At 56.3% G+C, this 18289-nt stretch overlaps 1 protein-coding gene across 1 annotated transcript in view; it reads right to left on the bottom strand.

Moving 5' to 3' along the window:
- TRIM8 (tripartite motif containing 8) overlaps window positions 1-16797 on the bottom strand; it is a 29602-nt gene extending 12805 nt beyond the window's left edge. Inside the window, exons 1-2 of the mRNA XM_059821156.1 lie at window positions 16375-16797; window positions 15431-16087 (exon numbers count right to left, since the gene is read on the bottom strand). Of these exons, the coding sequence (XP_059677139.1) occupies window positions 15431-16000 (570 nt within the window). The 5' untranslated portion in view covers window positions 16001-16087; window positions 16375-16797. The remainder of the gene's footprint in view (window positions 1-15430; window positions 16088-16374) is intronic.
- Between the last annotated feature and the right edge of the window lie 1492 nt (window positions 16798-18289).

Genomic DNA, 18289 nt, shown 5'->3' with positions numbered 1-18289 from the left:
GATCATCCCCCCGAACTGGCTCTCAGATGCACTCTGCCAGCTCCGGTGGTGGCAGTCTGAGCAGAAACGCAAAGTTGTTCAGTGCTGAAACTCAGTCAGATCACAAAATCCTGCTCCTCGCACAAGCCCTGTTGCTCTGACATATCATCTGTGAGTCGCTCCTTCCATAACTCCCACAAAAAAATAAACAGGCTTTGGCAGCACCCCTGATCCTGCCTCGATCTGTTTTTGTCCCAGCCTTGTCTAGCTTTGTTGAATCCCAAGATCTTCCCAATGTGCTGCAAGCTCATGGTCCCGGCCAGTCGTCCCCAAACTGCGGCTGGCGGGATGCCTTGCCTTCAAAAGCAGCCATGCTGCAAAGACCCACTCCCATCGCTTGGCAGCAAACCTACCCCCATCTGCAGCCCCTGCAAAATTGAGAAACCCTCGCTCCCTCTTCCAAATAAACATCTTGGATTCAAGATCCAGCTGGCCTGTGTGATCTCAGAGCTTTCTCCCTGCAGGGGTGAAACACAGCCAGCCTCTTCCACCCTTCCTGCCATTGCAGGCTGAGCTGCCTCTCCCCTGCCCAAAGACCTCTGCTCTGCACCCGCCATGGCTCAGCCCCGCCACAGGAAGACCTGAACTCTGAACAACAGCCCCTTCAGCTTCCTACCCCCCCTAATTTCTAATTTCTGCTCTGGAGTGACCCCAGCCCAAGGATCTGGATGCATGAGCAGGTTTTTGGGGGAACTCAAATACCACTGAGGAGCAGAGTAGGTGCAGTGATACCCGCGTGCACCCACGTGTCCCGGCCACAAGACCACTGATACATGCAAAGGCAATGACCTGCAGCCACGTGCCCTGTCAGCGTCTCATTTGGTGACCCAGAGATGAAGGGTCCGCTTGCGCAGGCAGCACAAAGCCCCTCTCCAGGCTCAGGCAGTGCTAGAAAGAAAACCCTGCTTTGATACAAAGACCATGATTTTACTTTGTTTTCTCCCAACTGATCTAGTTAAACTTCCAACTGCTCAAGGCTATTTTAATTTGTACTGGTAAGTTAAATCAACACAAACAAGGGCAGAACAGGTTTATGTGCACCTCTATTACTAGCTTGCACCAACTAGAGCGCAGCTAGATTTCTCCAGGCAGGGCTGTTTTTTTTTTTTTTCTAATGAAGATAAGGGGGGACGTTTTTTCTGCACCTCCAACTGACAAATGGAGCCTGAAAGTGAGTTCGGAGTCAAAGCCTTGTGGAAAGTCAAGGTGACTTATGCGCCAATAGGCTGGATTCAAAGAGCTTTGCAAAAATGCAGATCAACTAACAAGATTTATAAAACCCGTTAGGGGCTTAGAGGCCGCTTAATTCTCAAAGGTGCCATGGAAAGTGCCTGACTCGCAGAGGGATGGATAGGGCTTACATAGGTGGCTATCTCAACCTTTCGGCTGCTTCAAGTAAAGGGGACTCAATTTCTCTTGAAATGAGGTTCTGACATGCCGAGATGTCTACTCTGAGCCTTGGCTCCTCCATCACTTACTTTAAAGAAAAAGAAACCAAGTCCTGCTGCTGCAGACAACTGTTACAAACATCTACCAAAAGCCACAGCAGAATCTGCTGCTTCAGCTCGCCAGCGCCAGACACCACCCAGAGGAGTATGAGACTCAACCGGATTCAACACACAAGCTGGAAAAAATAAGGAGAAAGGGGGAAAAGGAAAAAAAAAAAAAAAAGAGGACTTTGCACTTCTACAGCTCCCCAGCGCCCGGCATTTTGCAGGCTGGAAGCAGCCCGTCAGCACCTGCAGGCAGCCACGGTGACATACAGCGAGCCCATCCACCCCTCTGCACCCAAGAGGGGACCGACCATGACGTGCTGAACACTGAGGACACCTCAGCCACCTCCCCACTGGGTTTTCTCTCTCCCCTGTTTTTTTCACGAGGTGGCTGTTGAGAATCTGAAAGCCCAGATTATAATCTTTATGAATCCCATAGTTAGATCGCGCTGAACAGCAGCCCAGCAATACCAGATGTTCAAACAAAGCTGCCAACCGACAGCTGTCTGCAGCTTGCAGCGTGTTTTTACTTTAAAATGCAAAATGATACCAATCTATATTAAAAGAGAGACGTTCAGAGCCTTGCGATAGCAACTGAAGCCGCGGATATTGCTCTTTCACGCAGGGTGTGGTGGCAGAAGGAAATATCTCAGAAACTACTGCTTAAGCCGCCCGCCCAGCCCCCCCAAATCCTGGCCCCTTTCCTAATGGGAAAGAGACTCACGTTACTGCCTGAGTGCCGTGAATGTACCAGTGCATGTCCAAACAAGCTAGCAAAAAGAAAAAATGCAGCATGAACAAACACTGTCTAACGAAGGATGCCAGAACGAATCCGGGTGCTGCAGAGCCTGCACCTGGCTCTCAGCAGTGTGGGGAGGACGAAGCGACGCATGGGGGGACAGAGGGAGCCGGCCCCAGGGTGGAGGGTGCAGCCCCTCCTGCACCAGTGACCGAACTGGGAGGTCCTTTCTGACAGCAGAGCATCAGCGGTGGAAGCAAGGGATGGAGGGACATCTTCCACTGCTCCAGCCCATCCGCCCAGCATCCTGCCTCAGGTTGTCCCACATCCCTCTAAAGCACACAGGGATGCTCGTGTGGTGCTGGCCCCACCGGGGAAACTCTGCTGGGGCCTCCTCTGAGACTCGACATGCAGCAAGTTTTGAACTTGCATCACTTTGTATCTCTATTTGTTAGGCTGGCTGGCACCAGGCACAAAGCCCTACACCCTGCAACCTTTCCCACCTGCCAGCAGCTGGGGAAGGCAAGAGCCGGAGCTCAGCCTCGCTCTCTGTTCTTCCTCCCTCTAGAAACGCAAGCCACCCGCACCCACTGCATTTTGGGGGTGGCAAGTCCTGAACATGCTGGGCATGGCGCAGTACTTCTGGCTTGCAGGAATTGCGTGAAGAGGGCTCTGACTTACTCAAACGTGACATCCCAAATTCCCCACCAGCCGCGATCACAGGAAATCTTTGGGACAGGTCCCAAGGCTGCCTCATTGTGCTCTGAGCAGCAACAGCATGAATGAATCATGCTCCTCAACGTGACACCCAGCTCCCAGCAACATACTCTGGACCAAAATATTTACATTGCAAATGAGTAAGAATAGGAGCAGATCCCCTCCCCAGCCTGGTGACATAAAAACGCCAAATTGGTCTTGCATCAAGCAAGTAAGTGTCGGGAGGATAAGAAAGCGGGAGGCAGAGACCAGCCCTGTGTCTCACAGCCTGGCTCTGCCCAGAAATGCTGAACCAGAGCCCTTCTCCACGGAAGCAAAACCCCAGCAGCGGCAAGCACTGAGACTACAATCCCCATGGTACCATGCTCCCACCGGAGCGCAGCAGGAGACACACGAGGGAGCATGCTGGGACCTGTAGTTTCCAGCCAGCCAGCTACAAAACACCATCCACCAATAAACACGTCTTGAATTAAAGAAATGCAAGGCCCCCATGCTCCTGGCAAGGTGCCAGCCATGGCTTCTTCTTGGCAGGCACTTGGCCAATTCTCATGTGTTGCATTAGCCCCTTTCCAAGGAGCGGCCAAGAGCCCGCACCCCGCAAACCGCTCCACAGCCAAGCTGCACCCTGCCCTTGCTGAAGCAACATGTCTGCGTGGAGAGCAAGATGCTCCCAGAGCTCGGGTGCAGCCCTGCTCCTGCCTTGCTGCGAGCCCCTCTGCTTCTGCTCTGTGGCACTGGACCACTGACTCCGGAGCACGACCCCACAGCCGGCACTGCCCAAGCTTCAGCTATATAGAGCCCAACACTGCATCCGTAGAGGTGTCAAATAAAGATGCCACCGAAGCAATCAGAGTCACAGGCAGCAAGAAGCAACACACTGGCACAGTGCTTTCAGGCAGTGCAGCACAAGCACACAAAGCTCCACCGAACCACCATGCTGACAGGGCTGGGGGCAACGACCTCCCCACAGCATCCCAGCCGGGCATGCAGCCTCCCCCCCAGCACTGCCACTGCCACCCCACGTTCCAGCGAGGCTAGGACCATATGTTGCCCCTTGGGGAGAGTGGCACCCCTCTCCTCGCTCGCTCGCCCTCCCCGCTGCGGAGCTGCGGAGGAAATTGTGGCGCCCAGCTGATGTCAGGAGGCATCACTTCACATAAAGGCCAGGCTTCCTGGCGGGGAAGGGGTGGGGGAGCGGGGAGGAAGGGGAAGAGGAGCCTGGAGCAAAGGCAACCGGCACCTCCAGCTCCCCACACACAAACACAACGGGCAGTGGCAGGAGACGGCACAGTCCATTCTCCTTTAACTGCCCTTGTGCTCGGGAAATAGAGACAACATCCTATTTCCCAGCGCCCTTCATAGGAGCCCCAGCGTGGCCATGCCCCACAGAGCTGTGATGGAGCACGCACCCCTTTAAGGATGAACAGAAAAAAGGGACTCAAGTTTATTTTAATTTGCTCCTGCAAATAAATGAAATCCACCTTATCCACCTCAGCTGGACTGCAGCTGCTGCTGACCAGGGGAAGCACACTCCAGCCAAGCGTGGGGGCACAGCCCCCTACCCAGCGCCCACTTGGAAGAAAAGCCGCCCCTGTGACAAGTTCAAATGCCAGCACCCCCAAAACGGGCACAACCGCATGCCCTGCCTGACAGTCTCCTGCCCACGGGTGGCTAAAATGCTCACAGCATTGGTTAATTGATAAAAACAGGTAAACCCAACATATTCAGGACAAAGTCAAGAGTCATCTGCAGCCCTCATTTCCCAAACTCCTCTCCCCAAAGCTGAGCATCTTTACAACACACAGCACATCATGGTACCCACAGCATCGATGTGACCTCCTGCGTCAGCCTCTCCTCCCCTCCTTTGCCTCCTGCGGCCCCAGCTCATCCCCCAGCAGCAAAAGCAGCTGGCAGCCAGCACCAGGCTGCATTGCTTTTGTCTTCACCTCAACCACTTTCCCAAGGGCAGGAGCACTTGTCCAGGAGTCCAGACCAGCTGGATGGGGACCAGTGAAGAGCGCTGGGTGCAGGGGACCTCCGGGATCTGGTCGATGTTGACTGAGGGGGGGAATCACTGATGTTGCAGAGGGGAGCCCAGGAAGGTGGGTTTTGGATGTGGGCACCGCCAGGGAATAACCATAAAGGAGCAAGCCTCACTGCTCTCCTTCAGTGCGCTGACTTCTGCTTATAGGAGGAGGCCTGTCATTGGTTTTTAATCTTGCCCGATTACGGGCCAGCCTTTGACATTATTGATCTCAAGCCCCTGAAGTGTCATTTATCTTCCAGGCTTGACTCAGCGATTGGAGCCCTAGAGCTCAGACCCTGGCCGGCTCCATCCTCCCGGGGAGCCAGGGGAACTGCTCTGCTTCATTCCGGTCCCACTGATTCGTGTGAGGCATATTCAAGGCTCAGTTTCCATCCCTGAACGAGGCAGCTTTCATCAGATGCCCTCTCCGCACATGAGTGCTGCAGAGTGGGGCATAGCTTGTGCTCGGGAGTCCAGCAGAGCCTGCAGATCTGCTCTCTGCAGCCCTATTGCCACAATACTGCTGCTCAGCAGGGCTCAGTGCATGCTACAGCGGCCCTGAGGAAGTCCAACAGTAGCCAGACGTGGCATTTAATCTCTTGACTCAAAAGTCTACCTCCTCAGGACTCCAGCAGACCAGCAGTGCTTTATCAAGCCCAGCCGTCCAAGGTGCCTCCAGCTGCTTCCCCCTTTCAGTTTCATTATCCTCTTTTAAAGAGGATGTGGTGGAGGCACAAAGGTTACGAGATGTGCCAAGAACCGCATGGGGATCAGGGGGGCAGCGCCAGTGTGCAGGGTACAACCAGAGAAGCCATTTCTAGCCGTGACTGCACAGCCATTTTCTAGAGCAGAGGGACCAACAACAGCAGCTCCTCATCCCCTGGCAAGCTTGCACCCACAAACAAACCTAGCTGCTAGCTTGGCTCTGCGGTGGCTTCTCCTCACCTGCTGGCTAGCGCAGCTGCACCTTGGGGCCAGCTTGTGATTTCTGCTTGACCTTCAAAATGTTAACGCCTGCTCCCTCCACCGGGCAGAACAAGAGACAGGCTCCAAGGATGCAAAGCCACGATTCAGGACGCCTGGTATCACCACCTCACGGATGGGACACACCTGGGATTGCTGCCCCACAGGTTCCCACTCTCCTGGTTTCCTCCGTCTTCACCCAAGCTGACAGATGTTCCCAGCCTCCACCTTTTGAGAAGCACAAGGTTCTCCTCAAATGTCTGTGTCTACAATTATTTGATGCAGCAGCTTGTGAGTGAAGGTTGTCTTTTCAGATGCTGCCTGTTTCTCTCTCCTGCAAAGCTGGGCCTTGTGTTTTGGGAAGGAGGAACACTTCCTGAGGAAGGCTCCAGCAGGCAGTTCTAACCCATAGAGGAAGGTTTAGCTTTTGCTCATTGCCTCAGTATTGTTTACCAGATTGCTGCGAAAGTACTTTGATAAATAGAGACTAGTACTGTGTGTGTTCATAGATGATAGCAGTAGCCAGGGGCCAGCCCTGGGGAGAACCATGGGAGGAAGCGCCTGGATGGGGCAGCTAGAAGGGTCCGCGTTCGGCAAAGTACCACCACCAGCAGCAAAGAAAGCCCGAGTCTCCAGGATTGCTTCCCCATGCTGCCACAGACTTCCCCAACTCCCTAGCAGGTCCCCCGTACCTCTGCTTATCTCTAAGGTAACACCCTGACTTCCCTACCCAGATTTTCGGTTGTTGCAGAGATTAAACTGACCTTTTCCTCCCCTGTTGTAAGTAAAATGCTACAAAGTCCTTGGCTGGAGGACAGGCTGTGGTTTTACCTGCTGGGCTCACGCCCTCGGGAGATGTGTTTGGCAAGGGGTGGTCTTCACATGACACACAAGGCGTTATTTCCAGTCCCCTGCCTGGATGCCCTGTCATGCAGGATGCCAGTAGGCAGAGGCAGGAAAATAACCCCAAAATATGCTCCCACTCCCTTGTAGGGGGCAGATCACATCCCCATCCCCTACAACCAAACCACCTCTGACCCAAACAGGGCTCGCAGGCCTCAGCCACCCAGCCACAACAGTGCAGCTGTGGCAGGAGAGCTGCAGTAATTCCCTCTCCGATCTGGCCACCCCCATCACTAAGGGGCTAGCACAATACCCGAGGGAAGGGGGAGCATTGACATCCCCCCCCCCACCATCCCCAAAGGGTCTGCGAGGGGGGACAGAGACCTCGCAGCGCATTTATTCCGCTCCATCCATTTGAGAGGCGTGCTTCAAGGGGCTTTTTGCTGTCGGAGGCGGGTGCACCAGGACAGGAGGAGAACAAAGGGAGGCACCGGCACCCCCCAGCCCTTTGTCTGAGCGCAGAGGAGTTCACCTGCAGGGAAAACCAGCTCCCACCGCAGAGCTGGCAGCTCCACATGGATTCGGATGGGGAGAGGGATGCAGCCCCCCCCCCCCCCCCAGAGGATAATGAGCAGAAGGACGCGATCGCATTACCCTCTCTCCCCTTGCCACATGCACAAGCCTGTTACAGCGCACACCAACCCCCCCGACTTTCCAACAACAACCAGCAATAAAAACCATTGCCACAAAAATATCAACCCACCCCCCAGCGGGATTGATCCGTGTCTGCGTGTGGCCGAGCACAAAACCCTGGAGCTCAGCTCCACCGACCAGGATCGACTGGGAGAAAAGGGGGTGGGAAACTGGTTTCCAGGGGATGGGGTTTTAAAGCCACACAATAACTGGCTCAAATGAGGGTCTGGATTAAGCTGTCGTACAGCGAGGGAAAACACTGCCTCCATTAGGGTATGGGGGATTTTCCTTCCCTTTCTCCAGAGCTCCAGCTCTAGGATGAAGCTTCCAGGTCACCCATGCAGGGAGAAGAGAATGGGGTGATGCCAAGCAAACAGGGGATCCCACACAGAGAGAGGTGGCTGGAGGGAGGAAAGGGCAGATCAGCCCCCCCCGAGCCCCGGATCATACAGTCGGCTGGTCTGACAACGTTTACTCATATTTCAGAGAGACACAGTCATCCGGAACGTCACTCCCTGCCAACCGCCTCATCTGGAGCCATCCGCAGCTCGACTCTTCCCAGCCCACACCAGAGACAGCCCCCCCCCACCCCCCCCGAGCATCCATACACCAAGGAATTGAGTTGGGACAGGTAGGGGGAAAAGAAGAAACAGAGAAATTAAACTGATTAAGGTCTAATTTTTTTTACCGTTCTGGTACATCGTCCCAGCAAACGGATGACTTCAAGTGTGTGTTACGTAGACAGCACTGCTGCAGAGTGGCAGGGTGCTGCTCTGAGCCAGGAACTTTGCTCATGTTACCATCACAAGCAAATCACAAGACAGAAGAGGGACGACCGTGATCCCCTGGTGAGAATGGGCCAAAGCTCTTCTTATCAGAAGGGATTCGGGACTGGGAACCCCTTCCCTGAGTTCATCTGGGGGACATATGTAAAAACTCTTGCGTGCATTCACAGTCTCACGCCTGTAAATAACTGTCCCTCCCTCCGTATTTGGGATGAGGCATCTCTTCCTTGCATTCCCAAGTGCGCTGGCTGTAGCTCTCCTGGGTAAAGGAAGGGTGGCTCCCTCTATCAGTCCTTCCATGGAGGAAAGAGAAGGACAGGACATCCTTGGTCCTGCACATTCCACACCTCCCCACTGGTCCCCCAGCATCTGCCCCATCTTCTCTACCAGCAAACGGAGGTTCTCTGCAGAAAATTGGCTACCACCGCAAGGAAGCTCAGCAGCTCTGACTCCTCCGAGCCATCCCCCTTACTCCAACCAAACCAGCATCTCCTGAGCCTACAGACTGCTGATAAATGCAGAAAGTTGACAAAGTCACCAGAACCTAGCCCAGATCCATAGCATTTTATATTTTTAAGAAGAAAAAAAGCCAGGCCAGACCAAATTCTGCCCCAGAGCCTGCGTGGCAAAGCAGAATCCGGCTCCAAGTGTTTATTTATAAATCCGTACATACATGTACATTTGAATTCTGACAGAATTAATTCTGGCATCCAGCTAATTCAAAGCATTCCTCCCCCATCACACTACTGTTGCAGGCCAGCCCGGCACAGAAGCTGATTATAAAATGCTGCACTAGCCAGGCATTTCTGCAAAGGCTTGTGCTATTGAGCATTCAGTCTTTACTTGCTTGGCTATTTCATTGTTTCGGTGTCGATCCCTCCTCTCTTGCCCTGTGTTTCCTGGTTACTTTTGTCCCTGCTCTGGAAGCACTGCTTCTCTCAGCCCCATTTCAGTGTCAGATTGAAAAAAAAAACCCCAAAACAATTACATGAAATTAAAGAGAAGAAAAGAAGAAATTACCACCATGTACCAAGATTTCCAGTAAACAAATAGGTAACGAGCAAAAAATAGGCCAATATGCTGCAAGGCAAGCTGCAGACAGATCTGGGGATAGAAAACCCAGTGCCTCCCTCCAAAGCACAGCTAAGAAATCCCTGTGTGGTCACACGCTGTCCTCTGGAGCAGAGAGGAGAGAGGTCAGGGCAGCCAGCACTGTAAGAGCCTCTTTATTCTTGGGCAGTTGCACGAATCTGATCGCTTGTGCCCTTTGTGAGACATGGAAATCTGCCTTCTTCCACCCTCTTCTGCTCCCCCCACTCAGATGGGGACAGAGGCAACTCCTCCGCTCCAGAGGCACAGACCAGAGCAATGGAGAGGCTGTGGACACCCCTCCGGCAGGACCAGGCTTGGCCAAGCATGTGGGACAGCTCGAGGACAGTGCTTTGCTGGAGCGAGAGGAGGGGAGGAGAAGGGAAGGACGGTCCTGGGACTTGCGCGTTCCTCCAAGGGCTTACCTGGGCTCCCACACGCGAGGCATGAGGCTGAGGGGTGGAGGAAAGGCCAGGGTGTCACACTGCAGCCCACGTCTTTCTTACTTCTCCCTCTCCACCATGCTCGTGGGCTCGAGGAGAGCAGCATGCTGCACACCTCCATGACAGCAGCCACATGATGCTTACATAAATATCACAGGTTGGATTTAGACTAAACAAAAGGTCTGGCCCTCATCACCAGCCAAAGCTGAGCTTATACCTCCTGGTTCAGAGACCAGACCAGGACACCCCTGTCCCTGGGGCTCATTCAAAGCCACTGTCGAGGGAAGGTTTCAAGGCGGAAAGCTCTCTGGCCAGGGCTGTCTGGCACGGGTGGGCAAGGCTGCGCCTAGATGTCCCCACCTGCAAAGTACAACCAACCCCTATATACTGCAGGGGTAAGCCTGGGCTACAATTCGTGGCTGTTCCTTGCAAAGCAGCTCAAGGTCCTCAGATGAACCTCTCTTTCCTTCTCCTCCTTCCACCTCACTCTTCACCAGCACCCGTCCACACAGCATTGTCCCCCACGGGAACAGAACATTCTCCGCTGCAGCCCCTGTCCTACTCCTCTTCTTTACCAAAGCTGTCCCCTGCACACAAGCCTCCTCCCTCCTACCCAAACCCACCAGGCTGCCTCCCTGCATCCTCCATCTCTGCTGTCACTTCTCAGATGACTCTACACAGAAGACTTGCAGCTGCAGGTCTAGAGCAAGCAACCGCTGGCAACGTGATGGGCTAAGGGTAAGGAAAATGCTCAAGCTTAGCAGCAAAGCAGCAGGGAAAAGCCCTTAATCCAAACCCTGGGGAGGCAGGAGACTGTCCCAGTTCAGCCAAAGATCTGGGACCACCAAGATACTCACTGCCACTTGGCCAGCAAACCCAGATGGGTTTGCAGCAGGGTGGCTCAGCCCCACCGAGTAGTCTCTAGGGCAGCACAGGCTGCTATCAGTTAAACTGAAATCCCCTGCTGCCCCTGACAACACAGCACAGCAAAGCCTGACAGATCGATGGTGGTGACCGGCATGGAGCTAGAAAGAGAGCCTAGGTGGGTGCTGGGATTTCTGTGACCGCCCAAGGCCCAAGAAGTCATTACTCATCATGGCAGCTTGACCAAATGACAGCATCCCAGGGCACAATGATCAGTCACATTTAGGAGCCTGGCACTGGACTTCCAAGGCCCCTGGGCAGGAACCAGGGCATGGGCAAAGCCAGGGGAGGAAGAGACCTGGGTTAGCTGACCTAACCCCTTGGTTGGGCTGCTGGTTCAGCTCTGGGGTGCTGGTGCTCAGATGGAGGGTGCAGGGAGAACGTGGCACTTCGGGACATGGTTTAGTGGGCATGGTGGTGTTGGGTTGATGATTGGACTGGATGATCTTAAAGGTCTTTTCCAACCTTAATGATTCTGTTATCTCCAGCTTCACAGGACCTACTGCAAAAGTCATCTGGGCACCAGGTATGTTCAAAGAGCACCATAGGGAATGCCTGCCAGGCACCAGCCCACACCATCTACAGTCACGAGAGTTAAATTAACGCTCGAGCACTTGGGCGCTTGCGCTCACAATGCCTCCAGTGAGCTGCGTGCCACGCTCCTCATAAGCAAGTCATCTGGAAAATAAGTAAGCCTGTAAAAATCCAGCCCATCACAAGTTACCAAACCTGTTTCAGAGTAAAACAACCTACAGCAGCTCACGCCAGGAGCCTGGCAGCGGAGCCGACCCCAGCCTCCCCACCAGTGGGGCTCCCGAGGTCCCAGCAAAACGTCCCTGGCATGGATGGCAGCATGGGGATGCGACATGGGACTCCTTTCACATAGGAAGGTATCTCTGGTGTCAGGGCCATCTAGCAAAGAAAAGCTGGTGGCGTTTTCCCTCTAGAGACCTAGAGCTTTTGAAGTCCAGAAGCGATCAGCTGGGGCAGGTAGGAAAAGCGCACAGGCCATCTCTACACTGGGGCTGGTGGCCAACCCTGGCAAAGGACCAGAGTTTCTGGTACAGACTTGGGATTCGTCTTTTCCTGTGCTCCTACCAAGTGCTCACCTCTCCTCTCTCCTATACTTTTAGAAGGCACCTGAGCTGGCCTTACCTGGGGTGCTGCCAAGAAAGCAAGCCCAAACCCACTGAGGAGCAGATGGACTCGGCAGCCCGGTCCTGTGCCCCTGGATTTGCGGAATGGGAGCTGCTCCACGGCCAGCGCTGGGCGCTGCTCCTACACGCCTTCAGGAGGATCACCAATGTTTTCCCGCAGGTCTCAGCACCACAACACGCTTTCTCCCTCTTAATGTTCAAAACCACCAGAGATCTTCAGAATGTGGAGGAATTTTCTCCTGATTTCCCAAAAATGCACTGCAAGCTAGGTCAGAGGGAAATCTATCTCTGTCCCCTGAAACAAAACGGAAGCAGGAACAGAGCTTCTACCCAAGCCCTGTTCCCCGGCAGCTGGGACGTCCCCAAGCAAGCCCTGCCGTACCTGGCCTCAATCAACCGTGTCCCACACAAAGATGGGGCAAGCACGGCAATACCCGCAAGTGAGCCCCTTTTTTTGGCTGCTGCCTTCTGACCCGTGCTCCAATCCCGGCAATGTATTTTTCCCCTTTTTGGATGAAAAAAAAAAAATAAGCAACGCATCAACCTCATGCTGGAGCAACTTTCTTTTTCAACCCTGGAAGCAGGTTCCCCCATGCAGGTGGGAGGCACGTGGCTGGGGCAGCAAAGGCAAAGATGGAAGAAAAAACGTTTCATTTTGAGACCTTGACACAAACAAAACGACAAGATGCAGAAAAAAGAGGGTGGGTTGTTGGCTTTTTTTTTTTCCTCCTCTCCTCTTTAAGCACTACAAAAACAGGAAACAAAGGAGAAAACATCTCACGGGGGGAAGGGGAGGTAAGCGCTTTATACGCCCACGAAAGAAAGATTAACCACATATTTTATTTACTGTTTGAATTACAGTTGCACTGTGGAGCCAGGGCTCTGCGGGTTTGTGCAGCACCTAACGCCGAGCGGTCCCCTTCCCCCAAACCCGCCAAGCGCGCACCTCCACTTCAAGAGAGCCCTCCACAGACACCCTCTTTCCTCCTGCAGACACCCGCCTCCGGCCTCTTTTGCCCAGCACAAGCTCTCGTGCCCCAGCTGCCAGCTGAGAAGATGCTGGTGCCACCCCCAAGGAGTTTTGAGTCCCTTTTCCCCTTCAAATCGGACTGTAACCAGGGGTAAGATGCCCTCCAAGGTGGACCAGGAGCAGAGCCACAGTAACAAATGCTAAAAAAGGTGAGTTTATGGGGAGCGTGTTCGCAGGCTCCCATCCCACCTCTGGGTATGCCCCCACCACCGCCACACCGGGTTGATGTCGCACCCCCCACACTCGCAAGTCCCCCGCACCAAGGACAGGGCTCCGAGCCTCCAAACTTTGACTCACTTCTCAATTAACGGCTTTCCGAATGCGAGCCACACATGGAACAAACTTCTCACAACGGGGCCTCCCCCGGACCTCCCAAGCCCAGCGTTACTCATCCGCCCCCCCAGCCCTCCTTCCCCGGATGCTCCAAGAGCGGCTCACCGCCGCGGGGTGAACAAGCAGTCAGGAATCTCAGGCCTGGCTCCCGCAGGTGGGAAGCCGTCACCGGCTGAGTGCACGCACCCCAAATCGGGAGCTGAGGTGGCCGCCTTCCTTGCCAGCTGGCGAGGGGCAGCTTTCAGCCAGAGACCTGCCCAAGGCCACGCAGCGAGGGCCGGCAACCTGCCGGGCATTTTTCCTAGGGGCTCTTCCCTACTCCAGCTGGTTCACAGAGGAACTACTTCAACTGCAGGGGGGATCCTTTGGGCACGCCGTCCCCCAGCTTTGGGCTGTCCTCCATTGCCTCAGCCTCCGAGCACCCAACTGAGCCACACGCCCAACGGGAAGAGACAAGCTTATCATCGCAGAGAAAGGAAATTAAGATAACACAGCAATGGGGGTACCGAGGGATTTGGCCAAGGTCACAAAATAAGTCGGCAGCTCCACGATACAGCCGTCCAACACGTTCGGTGTCTGGCCACATATCCTAAAATTTCACGCCAGGGCCAAAATCCAGCCTAGCCGGTGGCAGCTTTCTGCCAGGTCATTAGCAGTGTGCATCTGCAAGGAGCAGCGAATATCCAGCCATAACAACGGCAGCAACAACAAAAAAAACCCACACAGCAAGAGCGGGAATAGATGAGATCAAAGTGTCCTGGAAAAGGACCTGGAAAAATAGTTTTGGTCCCTGGCTAAGGCTCCCGGGAAATGCACACGCGAGCCCCGTCCCAGCCCCATGCAGCCCTCCCGGGGTGGCTCCCCACCCTGGCAGAGGGAGACCAAAATGACTCCCTATAAATAGAAGCAGAAAAGCGCTTCTCCAAAAGCCTGGCTGGGTCTTTCCCCTTCCAGCGCCTGTGGCGGAGCTGCTGGCACCTCCGCGGAGGTCTCTGGTTTTCCCCCAAAAAACCTGGAGAGGAAAATAACCTTCCTGTGAGCTAAGGCTGGCTCCTCTCTGCACAGAGCCGCCCCCCCCCTCCCAGGCCTGGCCATCCAATTGGAAAGTAATTATACTGCAATTTTTATTTATGACTTCTTTTTTTTTTATTGCTAAATGGTGACTCATTTTGGCAACATTAAAATACACAGGAAATCATCCCCATTTTACAGTAATCACCATTCAATTCATTGTTAAATATTTATTTGGCGGACAAGCGCCGGGACTCTTTCGCAGGGTCGGAGGGGCAGCCCTGGGAGGGGGGGAAGGTGGTGGCAGGGTCATGGCAGGGCTGTCCGCAGTGCTGTTAAATGCCCACCACAAACTTTGGGGTGGGGAGCTGGGGGTGAAAGCTCCCGCCAGATGGTCTAGCCACGAGCAAAATACAGACTCGCTTTCCCTCAAATCCAGCGCTACGCCCCATGCTGCTTCAGGGAGGGGGGGCGCAGCCCTGTACCCCCTTATAAAACCCCCATTATTTGGCCAAACCCCAAGCGCGAATGCCCGCCAGCGAGAAGCCGTCGGTCTCTGACACGAAGCTCTCCCAGCGGCGGGGAGAAGGGGATGGTGGCTGCCAGCCCCGGCGGGAGGCGGTGGGAAGAGCCGGCAGTTTGACATTCACAGGCCTTACAATGGACGGGGTCCGCATCTGTGGCCGCATTGTCCCCCCGGGGAGCCTGATTTCGGGGCAACTCAACCTCAGACGCAAGTGGCTCCTCCGCCTTCCCCCGAATGGCTGCGAAGCCCATCAGGAACTGGGGAGACGGCCCCTCTGAACCCCCCCCAGCCCAGGACCTCAACCCTTCCCCGCACAGCCCAGACCCAAGCGGCCGCAGGCCCTATGGCTGGACGGCTCCGAAGGCCTCCCGGCATGGACCCCCTTCCCCAGAGAGCCCCCCCGGCACCCGCGGACTCCGTCACTGCTCAGCTGGGGCAGCCACCTAACATGTCTGCCACGGGGGGACCGGGCGGAGGAGGAGCAGCGGTGGATTTTTTTGTAGGCCCTACACAAAGACAGGCCTTTGGGGAGCAAACACGGCAGGGGAGAGGGTGGCCGGGGAGAGAGGTGGTCCCCCCGCGCGGGACAAAGCCACGTCTCCGTGAAGGTCTGACTTACCCTGATCTCATTGCGGCGGATCTCCACATCGCAGACCGAGTGTCCCTGGTGGGCTCCGCTGTAGTAGCAGCAGAACTGGCAGACGGCCACCTGCTCGGCCTCGCAGTGGTACAGGCGGTAGGCGTTGTGCTGGGGGCAGCTCCAGGCCCGCACGTCGTCCGCCTCCACCAGGAGATGGCCCCGGGCCGTGGAGGGCTGCTGCAGGTGGGTCTGGACATGGGACTGGCAACACGGGGCCTCGCACCTCAAACAGATCTTCTGGGCCGGCAGCGGCGGGCCCCGGCGGCAAAAGACGCAGTGCAAGACGGAGGGAGGCTTCTCCAGGTTGAGGGAGTTGAACTTCTCCACGATGTTGGTGAGCTTCAGGTTCTTCTCCAGGTTGGGCTTCTGGTTGTAGGCCTGGTTGCACTCCGGGCACCGCACCAAGCCCGACTCCTTGGCCCACGCCTCCCCGATGCAGCCCCGGCAGAAGTTGTGCTTGCAGGGCAGCTGGACCGGCTCCACGAAGACGTGCAGGCAAATGGGGCAGATGAGCTCCTCTTCGAAGCAGTTCTTCCAATTCTCGGCCATCTCTGCCGGCAGCCTCTGGCGATGTTTCCCCCCACCCGCTTCGGTCGCTCAGTGCAGTCTAGGGGCGGACGCCGGGGTCTGTCCTCCCTGCAACGGGAAGCCTGGGGGTGAACGGCGGGGCCCCCCCTCCCCGCAGCACGCACAATAAATAATAAACCCGCAGCAGATCTTAAAAATCGAGGATAAAATAAAGCAGAGCAGCATTCTAGGAATCTCCAGCGAGAAAACGCGGCGTCCCCGCCGCTTCGTTAAAAAAGCCACACAAATGGTTAAAAAAACCCCAACACGGTATCGTAGGATTTACAGCCCAAAGTCTTAACCACCCCGAAAAGCCATTTGGTTCTTTTTACCCCAGAAGGTGAATGGGAACTTACCAAAGGTTGAAAAAAATCCATACAAAATCCAGCAGCAGAGTCCAAGTTCCATATAAAGCTCCTAAATTTAGCACTCCGGATCGGATTTTTCTTTTCTTAGGTTTGCAACTGACATTCAATATTTTAAAGGGACTTTTGTCCCCCACCAACCTGGCTAACAGCTGAGAGCACGGACTCGCTCAGGGTTTTTTTTTTTTCCTCCCCTGTATTTCTCCTCCCTCTCCCCCTGATGGGAGTTGGGAATCAAGAGTCTTTTAAAGGAAATAGATCAAAGGGTTAAGATCCAAAATGGGAAAAGGAGAAAGATTAAAAAATAATAATAATAGCGATGATGACGATGGCGAAAAAACGAATTCTCTCTGCGGCCCCCGAGATTTGCTTCTAACCCGGCGGAGCAGCAAAGGAAAAAAGGAAGAGAAAAAAAAAAACAAACACAAGACAGAAAAAAAAAAAACAAAAAGAGAAGAAAAAAAACCCCTCTCGCCTGCTTCGAGATTGCGAGGTCTTGAATGGGAGAGCTCGGTCATTCAGAGCAAACCCCAGCCCAGCGCAGCCCTCCCAGCCTCCTCCAACGCTCCCGGAGAGGGATGGGAGAGAGGATGGGCTTTGCCAAGGGGGGATCTAAACCCCGCGGACCCCGAATCAACCTGCTCTGACCTCCCACCGGGGCTGGGAGAAAAAAGGCGTCCGGGGCGGGGTGGGGGGGGCGGTGTCCGAGCTAGCCCGGTCTCATGGCCGGCCGGGGGGACGCAGCCCCCCGACGGCAACAATGCGATGGAGCCGGCGGTCCCGGGGCTGAGGGACGGGCGTCCGAGCCGCCCGCGGAGCGCCTTCCCCCGGCGCGGCTTCCCCGGCCCGGCCCCGCGGGGAAGGGGCGAGGCGGCGACGGCGGGCAGCCCGGAGTAGCCGGCCGAAGCGTGCGGTTCCGGGGGAGCCGAGTCAGCCCTCAGCCATTTTGAGCTGCCCTGCTGGAGAACGGAGGCGCATTAAAAATGTTTTTTTTAAAAAAAACCCCGGTATTTAAATAAAAAAATTAAATAAAGTCACCGGCACAAAACCGCTCCCACTGCCTCCCCCGCCCGCGCGGCGGGGCTCTGCGGAGGGGCTGCGGCTGCGGAGCGAGCCGAGCCTGAGCCGTCCCGTCCCGGCGGGGCCGCTCAGCAGAGCCCCCCGCGCCTGCCCCCGCCGCCGCCGCCTCCAGCCATCTTGGGCTCGCCCTGGGCGCCGCCCGCCCGCCGGAGCCCCACGCCCCGGCCTTCCTCCCACCGCCCCCGGGGAGGCGGCCGCGGCCCGGGGGGACGAGGAGCTGGGGGGGGGCGGGGGCGCGGATACCCGCAGCGATCTCCTCGGGGGGGAAGGGGGGGGCGGCGCCTCGGAGGCGGCCGGGCTCAGCCCCGGCGCGGGGGGCCGGGGCGGCGGCGGGGGGCGGGCGGGGCAGCCATGGGGGCGGCGGCCGCGGGGGATATATCGACCGGGGGAGAAGGGGGGCGGGCGCGCCCGCCCCGCCCCGGCGCGCCGAGGGGCCGCCCCGCTCGGGAGCCGGTCGGGGTGGGGGAGCGGAGCGGAGCGGAGCGGAGCGGAGGCGCCGGAGCTGGTGGGTCCCGCCGAGCGCTGCCGCTGCCGCCTCAGAGCTGCGCGGCGCTGCGCTGCGCTGCGGCGGGACCGGCCCCGCCCCGCCCGCGGGCCCGCCCACCGCGCGTCACGGGGGTCCGCCCCCGCTACGCCCCACCCATCGACGGAGCCGCCTTAAAGCGGCCAGGGCGGCCTGTGGGGCCCACCGCGGTGCTCGGCGCTGCGCAGCCGGCGGCAGGCGCCATGGCTTGTCCCTGCGGCTGTAGCCCAGCCTCCGAGGAGCCCAGGCTTGTCCCCAGCCGGGATGTCCCTGCTGGTCACTGCATCAGCGGGAGGCCCACCT

This window comes from Gavia stellata, chromosome 9 (genome assembly GCF_030936135.1).
Source record: "Gavia stellata isolate bGavSte3 chromosome 9, bGavSte3.hap2, whole genome shotgun sequence".
Lineage (NCBI taxonomy): Eukaryota > Metazoa > Chordata > Aves > Gaviiformes > Gaviidae > Gavia > Gavia stellata.
The sequence above is the reverse complement of the archived record's forward strand: the minus strand, read 5'-3'. Positions and strand labels throughout refer to the sequence as shown.